A 17,355-nucleotide genomic window follows, 5' to 3' on the forward strand; every position below is an offset into this window, starting at 1 on the left:
TAAATCCCCCCCTTTGAAGTTCTCTGCCCCTGGGAAAGTAATAAAACGTCAGGCCCTGTCCGCCAACCCCCAGAGCAGATGCTTGGGCAGTCCCTGCAGAACCCCACAACCCACTTCAGCACACTCTTGCCCATCAATAGGCAACACCAGTGAGAGGCTCAACTCCCTGGCCATGTGAAGTCTTCCAGTTTGGGCGGAGCTAAGGATATGTGGGAGACACCCAGCTTTCTCTTGGTTTCTGGACACTGTAGCTAAAAGAATCAAGGTGCACTAGGACCCAGAGAGAGATCACCCATATTTCTGGGCAATGCCCAAAGGTAAGCTCACATAGGCTTCTGTTCTTTCATTTCAAAACACCAGACCAAGATGCCAGGGCACAAAGCTATGCACCCTTTTACTTTAGCCAAATAAAATCCATAGACACTGCATCTTCACAATGAAGCTTGAAACCAGTCAAGCATTTTATTTAAAAAAAGAGAGAAAACGTCTAATGGTAAGTATATAGTCTATACATGCTACAGCTAATTGTTCATCACCCCCCTCACATAATATCTCCTCATGGATTTTTTGTTAAAAGGAAACAGAAAACACTACCAGAATTTGTCCGTTTGCCGAGAGGGTATAAGGAGTGCCGAGTATCCAGAGATGGCCCGCGTCATCTTATGAGCAGACACGAGGTGGTGGGGCAATGCTGCCAGAGCCCACTGTTCCTGGAGGGATGCAAGAAATGGCCAATTTACTTGGTGGCTCCCTGAAGCAGGACATGTGGGTTGTAGCTAAGGTGACCAGTTTCTCACCACCCCTGTAAGAGAGAAAGGGGTGCTAGTAACTATTCCAGGGCACAGAAGCATAGACAGGCACACACGGGGGTCAAATATGGACACCTCCGTTGTCTCGGAATTGCTTATTGCTGTAACAAGCCATGGGGCACCTCCTTTTGTTTACAGAAGACCTGAAGGTGAAAGCTACTGGCTGTGGCACTGGGTTTGGCTTCTCCAAGAAAGAGATTGAGGCCGCTTGTCCTCAACAGGAACTAGGGAGGCTTCCTTCCCTTGGAGTAAAGGAGAGAAGCAGAAAGGTGGAATGTTGAAGCCCATGAGGGAGGAGCTCAGTAACTTGGCAGGGTAGCACCAGAAACCAGACATTACCCCACGGAGAGGGGTGGTTGGAAGGGTCCTGAGCAGGTGGCCCATGAGTGCGTGAGGATGGTGGAGCCTCCTGATTTTAACTCTGCAGCCCCATCAGAACCATAGCCAAGTTTAGAGCCATTCCTCCAGGCTAAGGGTGGGCACCCGCACGCTGAGGCTTCCATGTGAGCCAGTTAGCACTCATGCGAGCCAGTGTGACACTAGGTAATCTTTGGTCTATGGCATGGTATGGCTGTTTGCAGCAAAAGCCCTGAAGGATGGGCCTGGACAACTCAGGAGGGCGGACAAGACTGCCAGGCGTGGCTAAGGCTGTTAGATGCCCACTGTCACAATGCAGAGAAGGGCGAGACCTCCCAGGGAGCAGCCTCACCCAACACTTAGAGACTCGGCACAATGAGAGGACGGGAGCCAAACCACGAACATTCTCATTCTTGATGAGGTCGAGTTGCCCGCTATCTGAGTAGGAGCAATTCCTTCTTTCTCCCACTCAGTTCTGGGTACTTGGTACAGGCTGAGTAAACACTAGACTGTCCATCCCTGAGCTGAAGGTCCTTCCAAACCTTGGGGGATGCAGCACGTGCCCTTTAATGCGGCAAGTTTGTTCCCGTCTGTTCCACCTGGCAATGAAATCCCCGGGGTCTCCGAGATGTTTTAAGGCCTAGAACTCTACCTAAGAAATTGATAACATGGAGAGGCCTGTGGAAGAGGCGACTGGAAGCCTGATTCGGGCTCTAGCAATTCCTTACTAGGGCCGGCCTTAAAAGTGGTTTGAGCTGGAGCCCAGCTCTCCCCTAGTCTCGTCCCTGGGAAAAGGACACACACACACCAAATGGGAAAGAAATTTTGAGGGCACAATTTGAGCAAAGGCCTATTTGATCAAGTGGTGACCCTAAAATTCAGGTTTTCCAAAGAGTTGATGGTACCACAAGATGTAAACTAAAATAGTCATCACAAGGAAAGCAAGGGCGAGGAAAGAAAAAACCCTCACCTTTGCTGGCCCTTTAGACTGGTATTTGCCTGTGACCTACTGACGTGTATCGTGGGGTAGGGGAGGAGAGATCCAAATTCAGAGGGAGGGCCACCTGCCTCCTTCCCTGGAAGCCCCAAGGACATTTCACTGCTGATGGCAGGGCCTTGGGGAGAAAAAAACCCTGGGTCTGAGTCTCAGCTTGGTCACTGTTTGGATAAAGCTGGGCATGGGACCTCAGCCCCTGAATCTCATGGGGTTGTTGTGAAGACCAAGTTAAAGGAGGGAGTGTGTTTAAGCCCCGGGGACCTGCCAGAGCTTGGCGTTGGGGTTATTCCTACGGCCTAGGCCATGTTCCACAGCTGTAATTCCAGGGGAATTTTGCATATGCTTCGTCAATTGCTCACAGAATAGTGGCCACAGGCGTGGATGGTGTAACCCTAGGTCCCCAGGCAGGGACACCTAGGAAGAGCCTCGGCCATCAAGACCCCCCCAATTCCAGGTGCCTAGGGAAGGGCCCGCTACTGGGGCAAAAGGAGCTGGAGAGAAGGAGGAATGGAGAATAGAGAAGGATGTGGCTTCAGCCCCATCAGAATAAGAAAATAATACAAAAAGGCAAATCCTTCCATTCTCAGGAAAATGTTTTGCCCACAGGAAGGCAGAACTAGCTCATTCCACTCAGCTGATCCCCGGGAGGAGGGAATGGAGTCAAAGCCAAACCCCTTCAGTGAAATCAGCAAACAAAAATCACAAGCAGGCAGGGCGCCTCACGCAGCCAGGCCTACCCAGCGCCCAGCGCCCAGCACACGGGAGGTCTTCACAAAATACTTGAAAAGAGCAATGAAAGCGGAAAGTGAATCAGAAAAAAAAAAATATTTAGAGCTTTGTCTTTTGAAATGTAGTCAAATCCTGCATAACAGCTTCACAAAAGCGGTTTAAACCAAAGTGAATCAAAAACAGGAAAACATGCTATGGGGCCTCCTCCCAAGTGAGGGGACCGTTAAGAGGTGGGTGGCCCTCTCCCAGCCTCCCTTCTTTCCCCCCAGGTTCTGGGCACAGGGCCAAGGAGAAGTGGGCGCTGCCCCAAGATTCTCGGGGAAGGGTCTCACAGATTGACCAAAGGAAGGAATAAGAAGCTACTGTGGGTCTCAGGAAGCTCCTTCTGCAGAAACATCCAGAGCCCATGTGGCGGGGGCGGGGGAGGGGAGAACAGAAAAGGGCTGTATGCACATGGACCGTTGGCACTGCAGGTGGGCAGCGAGCATCCTTGAGCATCCCCAGGAAAGTTGTTCTTGTGGTTCAAAAAGCATTGTAGCCAGTGAACATTGAATCGGAGGCCCTGGGGCAGGCCAGGGCCACTTCCCCTTGTTCTGTAGGGTAGGGTGGGATGAGGAGGGGTGCTGCCCTCTCACCCCCAGGCAGCCTGGTCCACAGGCAAGAGCTCTGGGCTGGGAGCCAGAAGCCCTGGGTCCTGGTTCTAGTTTTGCTATGTGGCCATGACACTACGTGAACACACCTGTCAGTGGACCACAGCATCAAAATGGGTGGAGGGCTGCCCTGGGCTCCTCCCAGTAAAGTAACAGACAGGGAGAGTGCAGGGGCAAAAAGAAAACTACAAAGGCCAGAGAGGAGCAGGAAACAGCCGCAGAGAGCAGCAGGAGCTGTTTGCCTGGCCCTGGGTCTGTCTCCTGAAAGGGCTATTGCTTTTGCTACACTCAGTTTGGAGGAGATACAGCTGCTGGTCCTTGAGCCACCAGGGCCTTTCATGGCTGCCATGTACGACCAACTCAGCTCCCTTTGCTCCGTAAGCTGTGTCCTCAGGGGGCACACCAGCACAGGAGCAAAAAACAGGGCTCTGGCACCCAACTAGCTTGCCCTCCGCCCCCACCTGGTTTGCCTCTTACAGGGTGAAGGGCACACACAGGCTTGGAAGTCAGGTCGGCCTGGATTCTAATCCTCTTTCCTCCTCTTCCCAGCTAGTGTGCCTTGGACACCTCAAGCTCGAGTTTCCACATCTATAAAATGGGTACAACATTATAAGAGAAGGTTGTTGTGAGGGTTAAACATGAATGTGAAGTACCACGTACAGAGTTTGGCACCTACTAGCTACCTAGCAAGAGGCGTAGCTTGTGAACGGTCCCCCTTTTCAAACAGGGGTTGCAACTCTTGCTCTAAGTAGACAGAAGTGAAATGCCCAAGGCAGGGCAGGGATTCTTATTTAAAAGCCCTGGGATGGACTGGGGCCTGTGGCAGGAAGTGAAGCATGCTCTGGGCTAGAACCATCCCTGTAGGACCAACCAGGCTCCCAAGACAGAAAATGGGAGGCAGGATGGCCAAGTGGACCTCCAGGCCCACTCCTGGGGCAGCTGCATCTGGTCAAACCTGAGAGGCTCATGGGCCTGTCTCACCATACCAGAGGATGTCACACAGGTCTACTATTTAATGACATCAAGTGACTGAAATTGAAGAGTTGGGAATAAATGATATCCTACACAGCTTCATAATTCCATACCAGAAGAAAGGAGAAAACCCTCCATACAAACTCAGAAAGAGGGCAGCCCCTGGGATTGGCCACGGAGCCCACTTCTACAGTATGAAGTCCCTTCTGGTACCAGCCATTTTGGAAACCAAGTGAATAAAGTCACTGGGCTTTTAGAGACACGGAGAAGTGGGAGCAAGCCGTCACAGACTGAATGGGGTGCCAGGGGGCTGCCCCTTACGACGCTGGGTCCCAGCACAAAATCCCCTTTCTGCAGTTCCTCCACATAGCGGCCTCTGGTCCTGGAGGCCTTGCCGAATTATGGTCCCGCTGCTGGGTGGGCAGGGAAGCTGGGTGGCAGTGCCACTGGCCTTATGGCAGGGGTACTGAGTGGAGAGCAAGCAAGCACGTGGCCTCTGAGCCGCCAGGGGCTGCTGTGTGGGAGGGCTGACTCTACCCACGGGAGGGAAGAAACCACGGTTGTCCAGTCTTCCTGCCTTTGAAGTTGCGTGGAGAATGATAAATTAAGAGGCATATTAAATATGTGGGGAAAGCCAGCAGGGACACCCCAGACCTCCAGCCAGGGAGGGAGGAGGCTAGGGCTTCTTTCTGAGATAGTTGGAAGGAATCCACCCTTCCCAGGAGGGGGCCCCACTGAGGACCTGGCAGAACCACCAGCCGCTGCTGTTCTTTTCGCGGACCTCGAACACTGTCCCCTCCTGGAAACTGCTGGTATCTTCATCTCCTTCAAAGTTGGCCACGGCCACATACAAGTCCTTTGGGCTGTCGGCACTGAGGAAGGGGGCTGCAGCCACTTTCTCCCTGTTGTCTCCAATCTTGCCCACCATCCGTGGCCCCAGCCCGCCTTTGCCTCGAGTGTCGTCTTGGCCCCCCGAGGAGTTGGAGAGAAAAGGTTTGGCTTTTGGAGGGACGAGCAGGGCCCGGCCAGGGGCAGGAGATGCCTTGCCTTCACTGGCCTCCCGCTGCAGCCCTCTGGCCTCTGGGAGGGGCCCTCTGACCTCTGGGAGGGGCCTGGATGATGATGAGGTTTTCTTGGGCGGGGGTGGTCTCCGGGGCGGGACCATAGGTCTCTGCTGGGGAGCCTCTTGCAGAAGCGGGGGCACACTCTTAGGCACAGGCTCTGCAGCCTTGGCTGGCTTTGGAGGGGCTCTGCAGGCCATCTCCTTGGGGCCGAGCCCATCCTGTTTGCCCGTCCTGTCCTGGGTGCGGCCAGGCCCCTCCCCTGGGAGGAAGCTGCGGCTGAAGGCCATGTCTTGGCCCCCAACAGCCTGGTGGCTGCTCTCTCCATCCAGCAAGGGCTTCTCTTGGGACTTGGCAGGCCTGAGCTTGCTCCTGAGGTTGCAGATGTCCACTTGGTCGTCACCCTGAGGTGGTTCTGTCCTGGGGGAGGGAGCTGGCTTTGGCCTGACCTGAGGTTTGGACTTCAAGAAGGGATTCTGGGGGGTGGCTTCTGGCTTCTCCTCCAGTGGGTCGGCTTTGGATTTGGAGATGGGCCGGAGGTTGGGCTTCTTTACTTCCTTGGCCAATACTTTGTGGCCACACTCCAGCCCCATCTCATTTTTCAGTTGGAACAACTTGCTTTTGTCAGGTTTGGGCTCTGGCCTCCTGCCATCCCGGGCTGGGGGGTTGTGTTTAGCTGGAATCATTGGCAAAATCATGCCAGGAGGCTTGGGCGAGGAGCCCCTGAGCTGCTCCATCCTCTGCCGCTCCCTCTCCTGCAGCTCCCCTTCCGACTTGATGATGGATTCTTTCCGGGGAGGGAGGCTGGGCTTCTCCTCCAGATCCGGGTCTGAGATCTCCTCGTAGCCCGCGCATGACGACATGTCTAAAGACGCCTTCCTCAGGACCTCCTTACCGCCCTTCCAGTCTTTGGACCACGGCATCCCGGAGTCCATAGCACCATGCGGCGCATCGGGCAGGGGCCGAGACGGGCCAATGGCTTCACTGCCCGTGTTGTTCTCCATCACTGCTGCCTCCCCCAGCCGGAGCTGGGCCACCTCGTTGGGCAAAGGAGCCAGAAAGTTGGGTCTCAAGGCATTGCTGGTCTTCTTATACTTGTCAATGAAGGTTGCTGGGGCCCATCCTTCCTTATCCTCAATCTGAATGTACCACCAACCACTCAAGTTCTTCTCGATGACCTAGAAGGGAGGACAGAGGAAAGCATTTAATAGGTGCGGTCCCAAGGCCAGTGGACCAGTATGGTCTGGGAGACCCACATGCACCTGCAGTTCCAGAAGCAGGGATTTGTACTCAGCAGATTCCCAAACAACGTCTATGGTGGACCATGTCTAGAGACTTTACCAGGTATCAGAACATCTCACTTGGGGGTAGGTCCTTATTTAACTTTGGATTCCCCTAGAAGCAGCCCCTGACACATGGACGTGGTAAGGTAGTTAATTTGAAAGTTGATTTCGGGAAGTACAAGTGAGGAAATGGGGAACGCGAGAGCCTATTACAAGTAGGTTATTGTTCTGGGCCACTGGGATGTAACCCACCGAGCACCCTCCGAGAGACCATGTAGAATCAGACTGCCCCACTGGAGTGACGACATTTTCTTCCTGACTCCCAGTCACACTCCCCAGGGCACTAACTCCCCCCTTTCTGGGCGGTACCCTTAGGAGCTGGGAAGCTGTCGGCAGCGGGGACCTGGGTGCAGCTAGAGGTCAGCTCAGGTGGGTCAGGGTACAGGGCAAGCCACCAGCAGTGTCTGCTACAATTCTAAAGAAGTATGAGGCAAAACCCACGAACAGCCCAAACTAGCCTTGCTCACTGCTCCTTTGGTTGAGAACCAGATGAAGTGGTTGGCTGGTGTTTACAAGCCATGCAGATGAGAAATGCATATCCTTAAATGTGGGAATCACACTCAGCTCATGTTTAGATACAGGGGAATGGATGTTGAAGGAGGTAAAAAAGTTTCATCTCATGTCCCTCTCCCTTTGGGATACACTCCCATTGAGTGGAACGCGGGCGGCCTCACCCACGGTATTTAGGACCTTATGTTCCCTGTTGCCTTTTTGTTTAGCACCATATGTCTAAATTCACACGGGTGGAAGCTATGCATGCTGCATGCTATGGGCTGAATTGCGTCCCCCCACCTCCCCAAATTCATATGTCAAAGACCTGACCCCCACACCTTAGAATGTGACTGTATTTGTAGATCAAGGCTTTTAAGAGGTAATTAAGTTAAATGGATCATTAGGGTCGGCCCTAATCCTGTAGGGCTGCTGTCCTTACAAGGGGAGAACATACAGAATGAGGCACCGCCATGTGATGACACAGTGAGAAGGCGGGCTAAGGGGAGAGGCCAAGTAGAAACCAACTTTGCTGACACTTTGATCTTGGACTTCCAGCCTCCAGAACCGTGAGAAGGTAAATCTCTCGTTTAAACTACCCAGTCTGTGGTACCTGTGATGGCAGCCTGAGTTAACTAATACCTGCAATTCTCTGGCAGGTGCTATGTGTGGAAAATCTGATTAGTGCTCACACCGCCCTATGAAATGGGGATTATCATCCCATTTTACTGATGCAGAACTGAGGCTCTAGCTGAGGACTCAAAGAAGGTCAAGTTAGTCAACGGTGAAGGTGTGAGTCAAAGGCAGGCTGGTGGGCTCTGGAGCTGAGCTTTTCCCACTACCTGACCCTGCCCAGGAAAGGGGACCCTGTTTGGGGAGGAGCTGTGCCTGGCGGGGCAGAGAGGGCCATGGGCCTGGTTTGCTGCAGCATCTGTGCCCAGCTCAGAGGAATGGCAGCCACAGACCCAGCGCAGGAGGCAGAGGCTGGGTTCCGGGGCCTCCAGTCCTGGATTCTAGTTTTGGCTTCACCACTTACTGCCTGAATGGTCCTGCACAAGATACATGTTTGTGATTCCACAAAAAACATAATGGTAAGAATAACACCCACTTAACTGTTTTCATGACGGCCACATAAGCTAATGCATACAGCACTTGGCAGTTGATGAAAGATTAATGTTACCTATTATTAAATTATAGTGGAGATCACTGAGAGAGCAGGATGCACGTGACAGAAATATGCTTAACAAGCCCCACTGGATTCTCTCCAGGAAAGGGCACTAATAAATGGAAGACCTCATGTGAGGGTCCAGCATCTTATCAACACTTGGTAGCTCTGGCAATAATTAAAGGTGATTCTGGGAATACAAGTCATCACTTGTATTCCACAAATTCAACAATTCGAACACTAAGTATGTACAATAATCAAAATGAAATGTATCAATGAGGATCGGCTGAGCTTACATTCTATGCAAAGTACTACAGCAGAAGCTCTAAACATTTGTGTTCTTGATCACGATTTATGGGAGTTTTCCTTTACTACGGAGAAGCCAAGAACGATTATGAATAAAAGCAAACGCAAAATCACAAGAATGAGATGGAAAGAAAAGAGCCTGGGCTTTAAAACCAGAGAGACCTGGGTTCAAATCCCAGCTCCAGCCCTTATTAGCCATGTAACTTTGGGCAATTTACCTAATCTCTCTTTGTCTCAAGTACATCTGTAAAATGGGCTGAATATATAGACCTCAGGGACTTCTGTGAAGATTAGTTATCAAGTATGTAAGGTACCTGGCTAAGAGGTACCTGGCTAAGAGGTGCCTGTATCGTCATCACCAAAACATGTAATGAAGATACATTGATTATCATCATTGTTGTCACCAAAACATGTTTTGAAGAGACAGAGGCCAGGCAAGGAATTAAGGGGCTCCTAACAGCTCCTCTGCTAGGACACAGTGGTTCCCTTAATGAATTCTGACAGCTAACAGAATGTTGAAATGAACCAGGAAGCAAAACTGGAGAAGAGGAAAATAGACACAGAATTTATCATAAGAAAAGAGTACTTGGTTAGGCCGAAAACTTCATATAATGTTATTAACCAATGTTACCACAATAAATTAAAAAGAAAATCACAGGTAGACAAAGGGACACCAGGTTCACTCACCTCGACCTTCAGGCCCGCCTGGAAGCTGATGCCATCAGGGATGGTTGTCTGGAATTCGGCAATGGTGTAATACTCTTCCTCCACTTGGGGTGGGATGGGAGGCTTGGGCAGGTTGAGACCTCGAGGCTGGGACAATTAAATACAGTGCTAAGTCCAATGTAAGTCCATTACCATGGCGATGAAGGTGGGGAGTTGGGGGGGTGCTGAGGGACAGGGGCATGCAATCACCCTCAAGGGGGCATTGGTGGACCCATGGGACAAAACAAAAAGGACTGCTCAGATTGTCATCTCCTAGATGAGTCACTGGCCCTTCAGCTTTAGAGTGATGAGAAAAAACATGGGACATTTGTCTACAATCATGAAAATCTGAGGCAAGACAATATTCTCTGACCTTAACAGGCAGTGAGGGCTGTGGAAAGAATACAGGTTTTCAAGTCACACCCATCTGGGTTGGTAATACTGATTATGTGTGCAACTGTGGGCAAGCCCCATCCCCTTCCGGAGCGTCAGTTTCCTCTCCTGTAAAATGGGGATACTAACAGAGTCTACCCGGCGGGGTCACTGTAAGTGTTCCACTAAGTTAATGCAGTAAAGCACCCAGCACGTGGCATAGCACCCAACAGGTGCTCACTAAGTGGCAGACATTTAAACAAGGCCAATTTGTCAACGTATTGTTTAGGAAGGTACCAAAACAATTAAAAGTGGAGTATGCATGTAAACTAGCAGAATGGCACTCACCCCAGTTTCGCTTTCAGGTCACCTTATTTAAGAAGACTGATCTAAGACAAAGGGAAGTGGGCTGAGGAAGCAGAGGCCTATCACAAAGCCACAGGCAACTCGTTTCACCTCCCTGGACCTCAGGCTTTCCACCTGTTCATGGAACTAGCACTTGTGCAGCCTGCTCCACAGGCTGCTGTGTGGACAGGAAGAGAGCATTCTGGAAAGGGTGACGTACGTGTGCGGGGCCAGTCTCAGGTCAGAGGCTGGCTCCCCAGTAGCAAGGATCCACTTACTATGGTCATATCCCGGCGAGGAGGGGGTCTCTGCCTCATCTTGGGTGATCCTATAAAGAGACAAGATATTATTTCACACACGTGCACAATTCTACAGATAAAATGCCTGAAATGGACACCAGGAAAGCTCTAGTCTCTCCTGCAGAAGATTAGGCCTAATACACTGCATAGGCGTTAGCAAGCTGCTGCGACCCTTCCCTTGATAAGACCCTGCCTGGGAAGGGGCTGTTCAGACTCGGCTCAGGACGGCTGTGTGCTGGAGCAATGGGAAGCTTTCCAGGAAGGGCAAAAGTGTAGACTTCAGAATAATGCAGAGGTGGCTGCAGCGAGTTATTTGACTCTGAGCCACAAGGCCCTCATCTATAGAAGGGAGATGACGCCTGCCTCTCAGGGCCAATGGTGGGGAGGAAAGTAAACAGTATGTGTGAGGCTGTTAGTGCGTGGCAGACACGCAATAGATGTGACTGCCCCTGGCTTCGTGCTCTAGAACGAACCCAAATGAAACAAACAATATATAAACTAAACCAAACAAACGTGAGCTGATGATTCCAGGGGTTTTTACTCTGAGTTGGGCTGCCCTCGCCCTGGGTCTCAGGGTTTAGGAGGAGGATGACTTTGCAGTGGACCAAAGCCCCTGGTGAAAAGCAGAATATTGAGGAAGGCACCTCATGTGTTGCCAGAGCTGGTTTAGCAAGGGTCTACACAGAGGGGGAGTTTGGCAGTTGGAGTGTAGAGAAGACTGCTAATCTCTAAAATAACCCTTTCCCCTGTCATCTATTAGAATAAATAGCAACAGAGTTTTAGCCAGACACTTAGCTGCCTATATAAAGACTATGTTCCCCAGACTCCCTTGCAGCTAGGTATTGCCATGTGACTAAGTTCTGGACACTGGGATATGAGGGAGTGGGAAGAGAGTGGAAAGCTTCTGAGCTGAGTCCTCCACTTCTTTCTGCCTCTTTTCCATTGGCTGGACTAGTGGTGCGCCATCGCAGATGAGGGCAACATATAATAGATGCAGCATAACAAGATTCTTGACCGAATGCAGTTGTCATAGCAACCCTGGACATACACCTGAACTGCTTTGTGAGAAAAAGAAATAAACATCTAAATTATCTGAGCCACTGTTATTGGGTGTATTCACGTGGTGAGGGGTGGGGTGGGAGGCGTCTTTGCTTGAGTGTCTGAACCTATCCTAACAAACACATGGGGTTTCAGATTTTCATTCACTCCTCTAGGTTAATGGGACTCCTCCTGTGCTCTTGAATGTGAAGAGTAGAATCACAGAAACTAGGGGCAGGATAAAACCCCTGCCATGGGGTTTTCATCAGGGCTGCTAAGCAGAGAATGAGACACTAAGTTCACTGCCTATAAATAGTTTGAGAAACCCAGTCTGGGGCAAGTGACTTCATCCCTGTGGCTAATTGGAAGTTCCTTTCCAATAGATTTCCTTCTGCCCTGAGCAACCAGGACAGGGCCATGTGCTTGAGGCTGGAATCCTGGATATGCAGCAGACAATAATGAACCCTACTCTCAAGTGTGTTGGGAACATTAAATGATAAAATACGTATGTTTATCCATCTTGAAAAGCAAGATAGGTAAAGAACTGTTGCTGGAAAAGACCCAACAGAGGATCAGTGTTTTCTTCCCCTGGCTCAGACATGAGGTCAGGCAGAGAGAGCACGGGTGCTGGAGTCAGACGGGCCTGGGTTCAAGTCCCGGCCCCACTGTTTACTAGCTGTGTGGCCTTCGACAAACCATCTCATTTCTCTGATTCTTAATCTGTAAAACGAAAGTCGTGAGTCCCTCAAAGGTTATTAGTGGGAGTCAATGAGACTAATTGTAAGATTCCTGGTACATAGTTGGGGCTTGAGAAGTAGCTATTGTGATCATGAGGGGGTGGAAAAAAACGTGGTCTGGAGTAGAAAAGCAAGTTTCTCCACTCAGGTCCCACAACTTGTTGGCTGAATGATCTGGAACAAGTGGCCTGGGGTTTCTGAGCCTGTTTTACGGGGGACAGCAGGGCTGTTGTGAGGCACACTGAGCACAGAGCCTGGTACACAGTAGGCCCTCAACCTCCGGGAGCTCGGCTGGGTGTCACTCACTCTGCTTGACGTCCCCGTCAGGCGGTGGGCGGCCCTCGAACCGGCTGTCCCTCTGGTTGTTGAGCACCTCCTTCTCCCTGCCCACCGAGTTTTGCTGCCGGGAAACGCCATCCAGGTCGAGGACACCCGCGTGCGCAGATGAACCAGGGCCCAGCTTCGGGGGTAAGGGTTCCCCACTGCTCTTCTTCAGGTATGAGGCTGGGGCCCAGCCCTCTTTGCCCTGGTACCTGGGAGGAGGAGGAAGGAGGCTGGTCAGGCAGCTCTGCCAGGCCCATGGCAAGAAGCCACGATCCTACTGAGTCACATGATGGGTCACAAGTGCGCAGGGCTAGAGGCTGGCACACGCTTGCTGCCTCCTAATGAACCCTAAGCCTCAGAGCGTGACATTCAGGGCCTTTCCCACCCAGCTTCTGCTTCCTGCGCTGCGTCGGCTCTCACAGCAACCCCCACGTCCCACCCAGCTCACGCAGCCTGCAGCCTCTCAAACGCGCCACCATCTTTCAAACCCTATGCCCCTGCACTTGGAGACCCTTCCCCCTCTCCCACCTGCTCCTCCTTCCCAGCTCTGCTTCATACCAGTCCCCCTCTCAGGCCTTTCCTGAGCTTCAGAGAATGAAGCCCTCACTCCACGGCGCCCGCTGTCACCCACACGTCACAATCCAGTGCCTATAACACAAGGTCACTTGGCAGTGGCGGTCCTGTCTCCCCAGTTAGAAAGCGAGCTCTGGGGCAGCGCCCAGTCGATCCATCTGTGTGTGTCAAGGGTCTCAGTGCCAGTGCAGTGAATGACAAAATAAAAGGACAAGTGGACAAACCGCAAATGGGCCTGTAGCAGCCTCTGCTGCAGTCGCTGCGATGACAATGATATTGCTAAGTGGCACTTGGGCACTTAGTGTGTCAGTTCTGTCCTATGTACTTGATGGCTATCGATGGGCTTCATCCAGTCAACCTGGGAGGTGGCAGACATGCACTCAGACCGAGGCAGCTGGGCCCAGTCTGTGCTCCTAACCTGTGTACTTTGCCGCCTTTTCCCAGTAGTCCCAGATCCAGGCACAAAGTCTGGCACAGGCAGAGCAGGGCTCCATTCACATTGGTTAATGGGTAGTTTAAATGTGCGTTCAGAGGGGAACAAAGCAGGTCGGAGGCTGCTTCCAGGGCTTACCAAGGGTCAGCCGGCTGTCACTGAACTGCTGTGTGATTGGGAGGGACCCTGACAGACCAGCTCACTGAATTCCCTTTAGAATTCACTGTAACGATCACTGAATTCTCTCCATGGAATTCAGTTTAAAGGCATGACCCAAAGGGTTGGTTGGTCAGTATCGGAGGGCTGCTGGGGCTGCTCACGCCGCTTGTGACAGCCAACTGTGCCTGTCTCTTCTTAACTCCACGTTTAGTGACATCACACTGGGAGCTTGAAATTGGCCACCGTGGGAGTATTTACACCACGGACATTGACAGACACTGTGAACAAGAGTTTTTCCCCTTGAAGAGCTGGTTGTTAAACATTCACCAGCACCACACTGGTCTGGCCCACAAAACAGGTGCCCCCACCTCCGGAGAGAGTTGAACACACCTAATGGACTAGCAGTGATATATGGCAGTGCCAAGTAGCTTGTCAAAAATCAGTTTAAGAAGTAAATAGCACTGTGTCTCAATGAAAAAAAAGGTCCTTTATAATTGGACGCAAATTTATAAGGAGATAGAAACCTGTGGAGTGTGGTGTCTATTAATGTTAAAATGCCCTCTGAGCAGGGGTAAATCTTGTCCGAATTAGAAACCATCAGGCTACATACAATCCACATCCTCAGTATGAGACAGTTCACATTTGGGGGGCATAAAGACATAAGCAGAGAGGCAACACATGCAGTGATGAGTGGGCTTTGGGGGGAGAGGTACAGGTTCAAATCCTAGTTCTGCCACTTTTGAGCTTCAGTCAAACCTTCAGATGCCTGCAGCCCTCGCTGACAACCTACTGAAACCTCATGAGGGATCGAGGGCCAACTGAGCCACCAAGTTTGGGGATGATTTGTTCTGAAGCAGGACAGCATATACACTCATGATACGTTAGGTATCACTGCCTTTATTCCTTCTTCAAACCTCAGTGCTGAGGTTCCCCTCCCTCAGGAAGCCCCTCCACACTCCCCATGCCTCTCGCCAACCCACTCTCACTGCCCTGGCCTGTAACTGTGTATGAGTCTGTCCTCTGAGCCTGTTGGTGTGAACCTCTGTATCCTCCCTGTTGATTCCCCAACTCCCAGAACAGGGCTTGGCCCAGAACACGTTCTCGGTGTGGCTGAATAAATGAATGAATGAATGAAGTGCCACACACTCAGCCCCACGTGAATAACCCTCATGTTCTGCCTCACACCACAGTCCAGACACTGGGTCACAGGGACCTCAGATTTCCTCTCTTGCCCTAATTTCCTGCAGCCACAGCCTGTCTACTACGGTGACCAAGGAGGGGGTTCCCAGGAGTTTCATTACTAAACCTGGGAAAGTCCCAGGCAGACCAGCCCGAGTTGGCCACCCTACTTGCCTACGGGGTTCTGATTTTATCATACAGGTAAAAGAGCTGCGACAAGGTTTGAAAGGCCTTTGCTACTGGACTCTGAGAGATAAGCGTAAACGATCTGCTGTAGGATGAGTTCCAGTCCCCGTGGAGTTGTGCATCACACTGGTCTCAGAGGAGGGCTGGGGGGGAATCACACACAGGGCAGCTCAGCCTCCACTTACTTGTTACGAGAAACATCTGGAGGTGGAAACCAGTCTTGCTCAACAGGGTCACTGCTATCTGTGGTTCGTCGTGTTTGGAAAAGGTTTTGCTTATTATGGATTTTTAGAGAAGGATCTGGGTAGGGAAGGAAGCCAAACAGCACAGAGAAGCATCCTTTTATGGCTCAGGCCGAAACCTCACCCCATCTGCAATGGCTTACAGACCTCTGTGCAGCTGGAGGCCACGTGACCTGAAACCCACCCAGCTGCAGCGGGTACCTGATCTTCCACCAGCCTTCCAGGTTTTTCTGGATGACCTCCACCACGGCCCCTCTCTCTAGGTTCATTTCATCCTGGTCACGAGCTGTGTATGGGTAGATGACCATGTATTTCTCCTCTGCGGGGACAAAGGGATACTGGAGTAAGTCAAGGACACTGAGAGTCCCAGGACACTGATGGCCAAGGCTGTGATCCATGAGATGCCTTTGCTCATTGGAGGGAAGGATTTCCTCCAGAGATTTCTGTGCAACCCCCCAGGCCCTCACTTAGCCCTGGATGACCCCGTGCAAGCAGCAACAGGACACAGTACAAAGGGCAGGTTCCAATCCTTCTGGAATCCCTCACATATTCATCCTCACCTTCCTCCAATCTGTGCCTTCAACGTCACCCTCCTTGACCTAGCTTTATGCACTATTCAGACCCCTGGCATGCTCATCCCCTTACCCAGGTTTATCCCCCGCCCCATACCAGGAATTCCATTCCAACACACCACATACTCTACACATTTATTGTGTTTCGGGTCTGTCCCCCTTGCTAGAATATGAACACCCTGAAGGCAGGGTTCATTGCTCTGTCTCCAGCACTGGGCATGGTATCAGGAATATTTGGTAACTGTTTAGTAAATGAACAAGTCCCGAGAGCCTGGTGAGAGCCATCTTGCTCATGGCAGAAGGGGTTAAACCCTCTGGCTCCTCTCGCTGGTGGAGGGCTCAGGGATGAGCTGGATTTGGCAGCACACGGACTCAGGCTGAAATCACTACCAAAGAGACAGCCAGCAATTTGCATTACTTAGTTGGTACCCGATCATTTTTCATTAATTATTTCCAAGCCCCTGAATCCAACCATGGCTGAAGCTCAATTTTATTTTTAAATTAATTTTTTATCAAGATATAATTGAATATTGTATTATTTTAGGTGTATAACATAATGATTTCATATACACATATAATTATATACGTAAAATATATATATACATATATATATATATATAAATATATATATATATGTGTGTGTGTATATATATATATATACATATATATATATAAAAACGACTGCCTGCTTCAATTTTCATTAATGTGACCGGGGTGCCTTCCACCCCATTCTCTCTGGTTGCCCCGTTCTTTCTCCCAAAGCCAAGGGGTCACCCTCATAGCCCCTCCCCGCTCCCAGAGAGCTGCCTCCAGCTTCATCTATGTCCCTCAGGCCTCGGCTCAGCTGAAAGGGTTGCTTGCTCATTGTCACACTCAGGCAGGGCCCTCCAGGGAGCAAGAGGAAAGTGCCATCCCTGACACTGTCAGCAACGGCTGCTAAGCCGGAGAACAGCTGAGTGTCCCAGGGGAGCCCAGAGGGCTTTCCTGTTGTGGTTACATCCTGGCCCCCAGGGAGTGACCGCGCCAGCTGTGGGCTGGGGTGGATGCTTGTGGATGGCGTGTTGGGGCTGACTGTTCGGGAAAACACCGCAGGCTGTCTGCGGCCTGCCCAGCTGGTGCAGAGGGAGGCAGAGAACACACAGTGCGTTTGTTTATTTATTGATCTAGCCCACTGACCTGCTCCACGGGGGCTGAGCTGACTCAAGTCGCACATATCCTGTGCACAGCAGTCAGCTGTTCCCCAGCTCAGAGAGGCTGCAAGGTGGAATGTGGGGAAGTTCAACCCTGTGAATGAACGCACAGTTCTGTACGGT

At 51.3% G+C, this 17,355-nt stretch overlaps 1 protein-coding gene across 2 annotated transcripts in view; it reads right to left on the bottom strand.

Annotated features, from left to right (window-relative positions):
* Positions 1-430: 430 nt before the first annotated feature.
* Positions 431-17,355, bottom strand: part of SH3PXD2B (SH3 and PX domains 2B) — an 84,506-nt gene continuing 67,581 nt past the window's right edge. For both annotated transcript variants that reach the window (XM_074313901.2, XM_019741295.3), the window contains 5 exons: positions 15,672-15,789; positions 12,681-12,907; positions 10,579-10,628; positions 9,566-9,691; positions 431-6,753 (listed from right to left, as the gene is read on the bottom strand). In XM_074313901.2, the coding sequence (XP_074170002.1) occupies positions 5,191-6,753; positions 9,566-9,691; positions 10,579-10,628; positions 12,681-12,907; positions 15,672-15,789 (2,084 nt within the window). In that variant the 3' untranslated portion in view covers positions 431-5,190. The remainder of the gene's footprint in view (positions 6,754-9,565; positions 9,692-10,578; positions 10,629-12,680; positions 12,908-15,671; positions 15,790-17,355) is intronic.

This window comes from Rhinolophus sinicus, chromosome 5 (genome assembly GCF_057876585.1).
Source record: "Rhinolophus sinicus isolate RSI-liver-muscle chromosome 5, RSI-T2T, whole genome shotgun sequence".
Taxonomy (NCBI): Eukaryota; Metazoa; Chordata; class Mammalia; order Chiroptera; family Rhinolophidae; genus Rhinolophus; species Rhinolophus sinicus.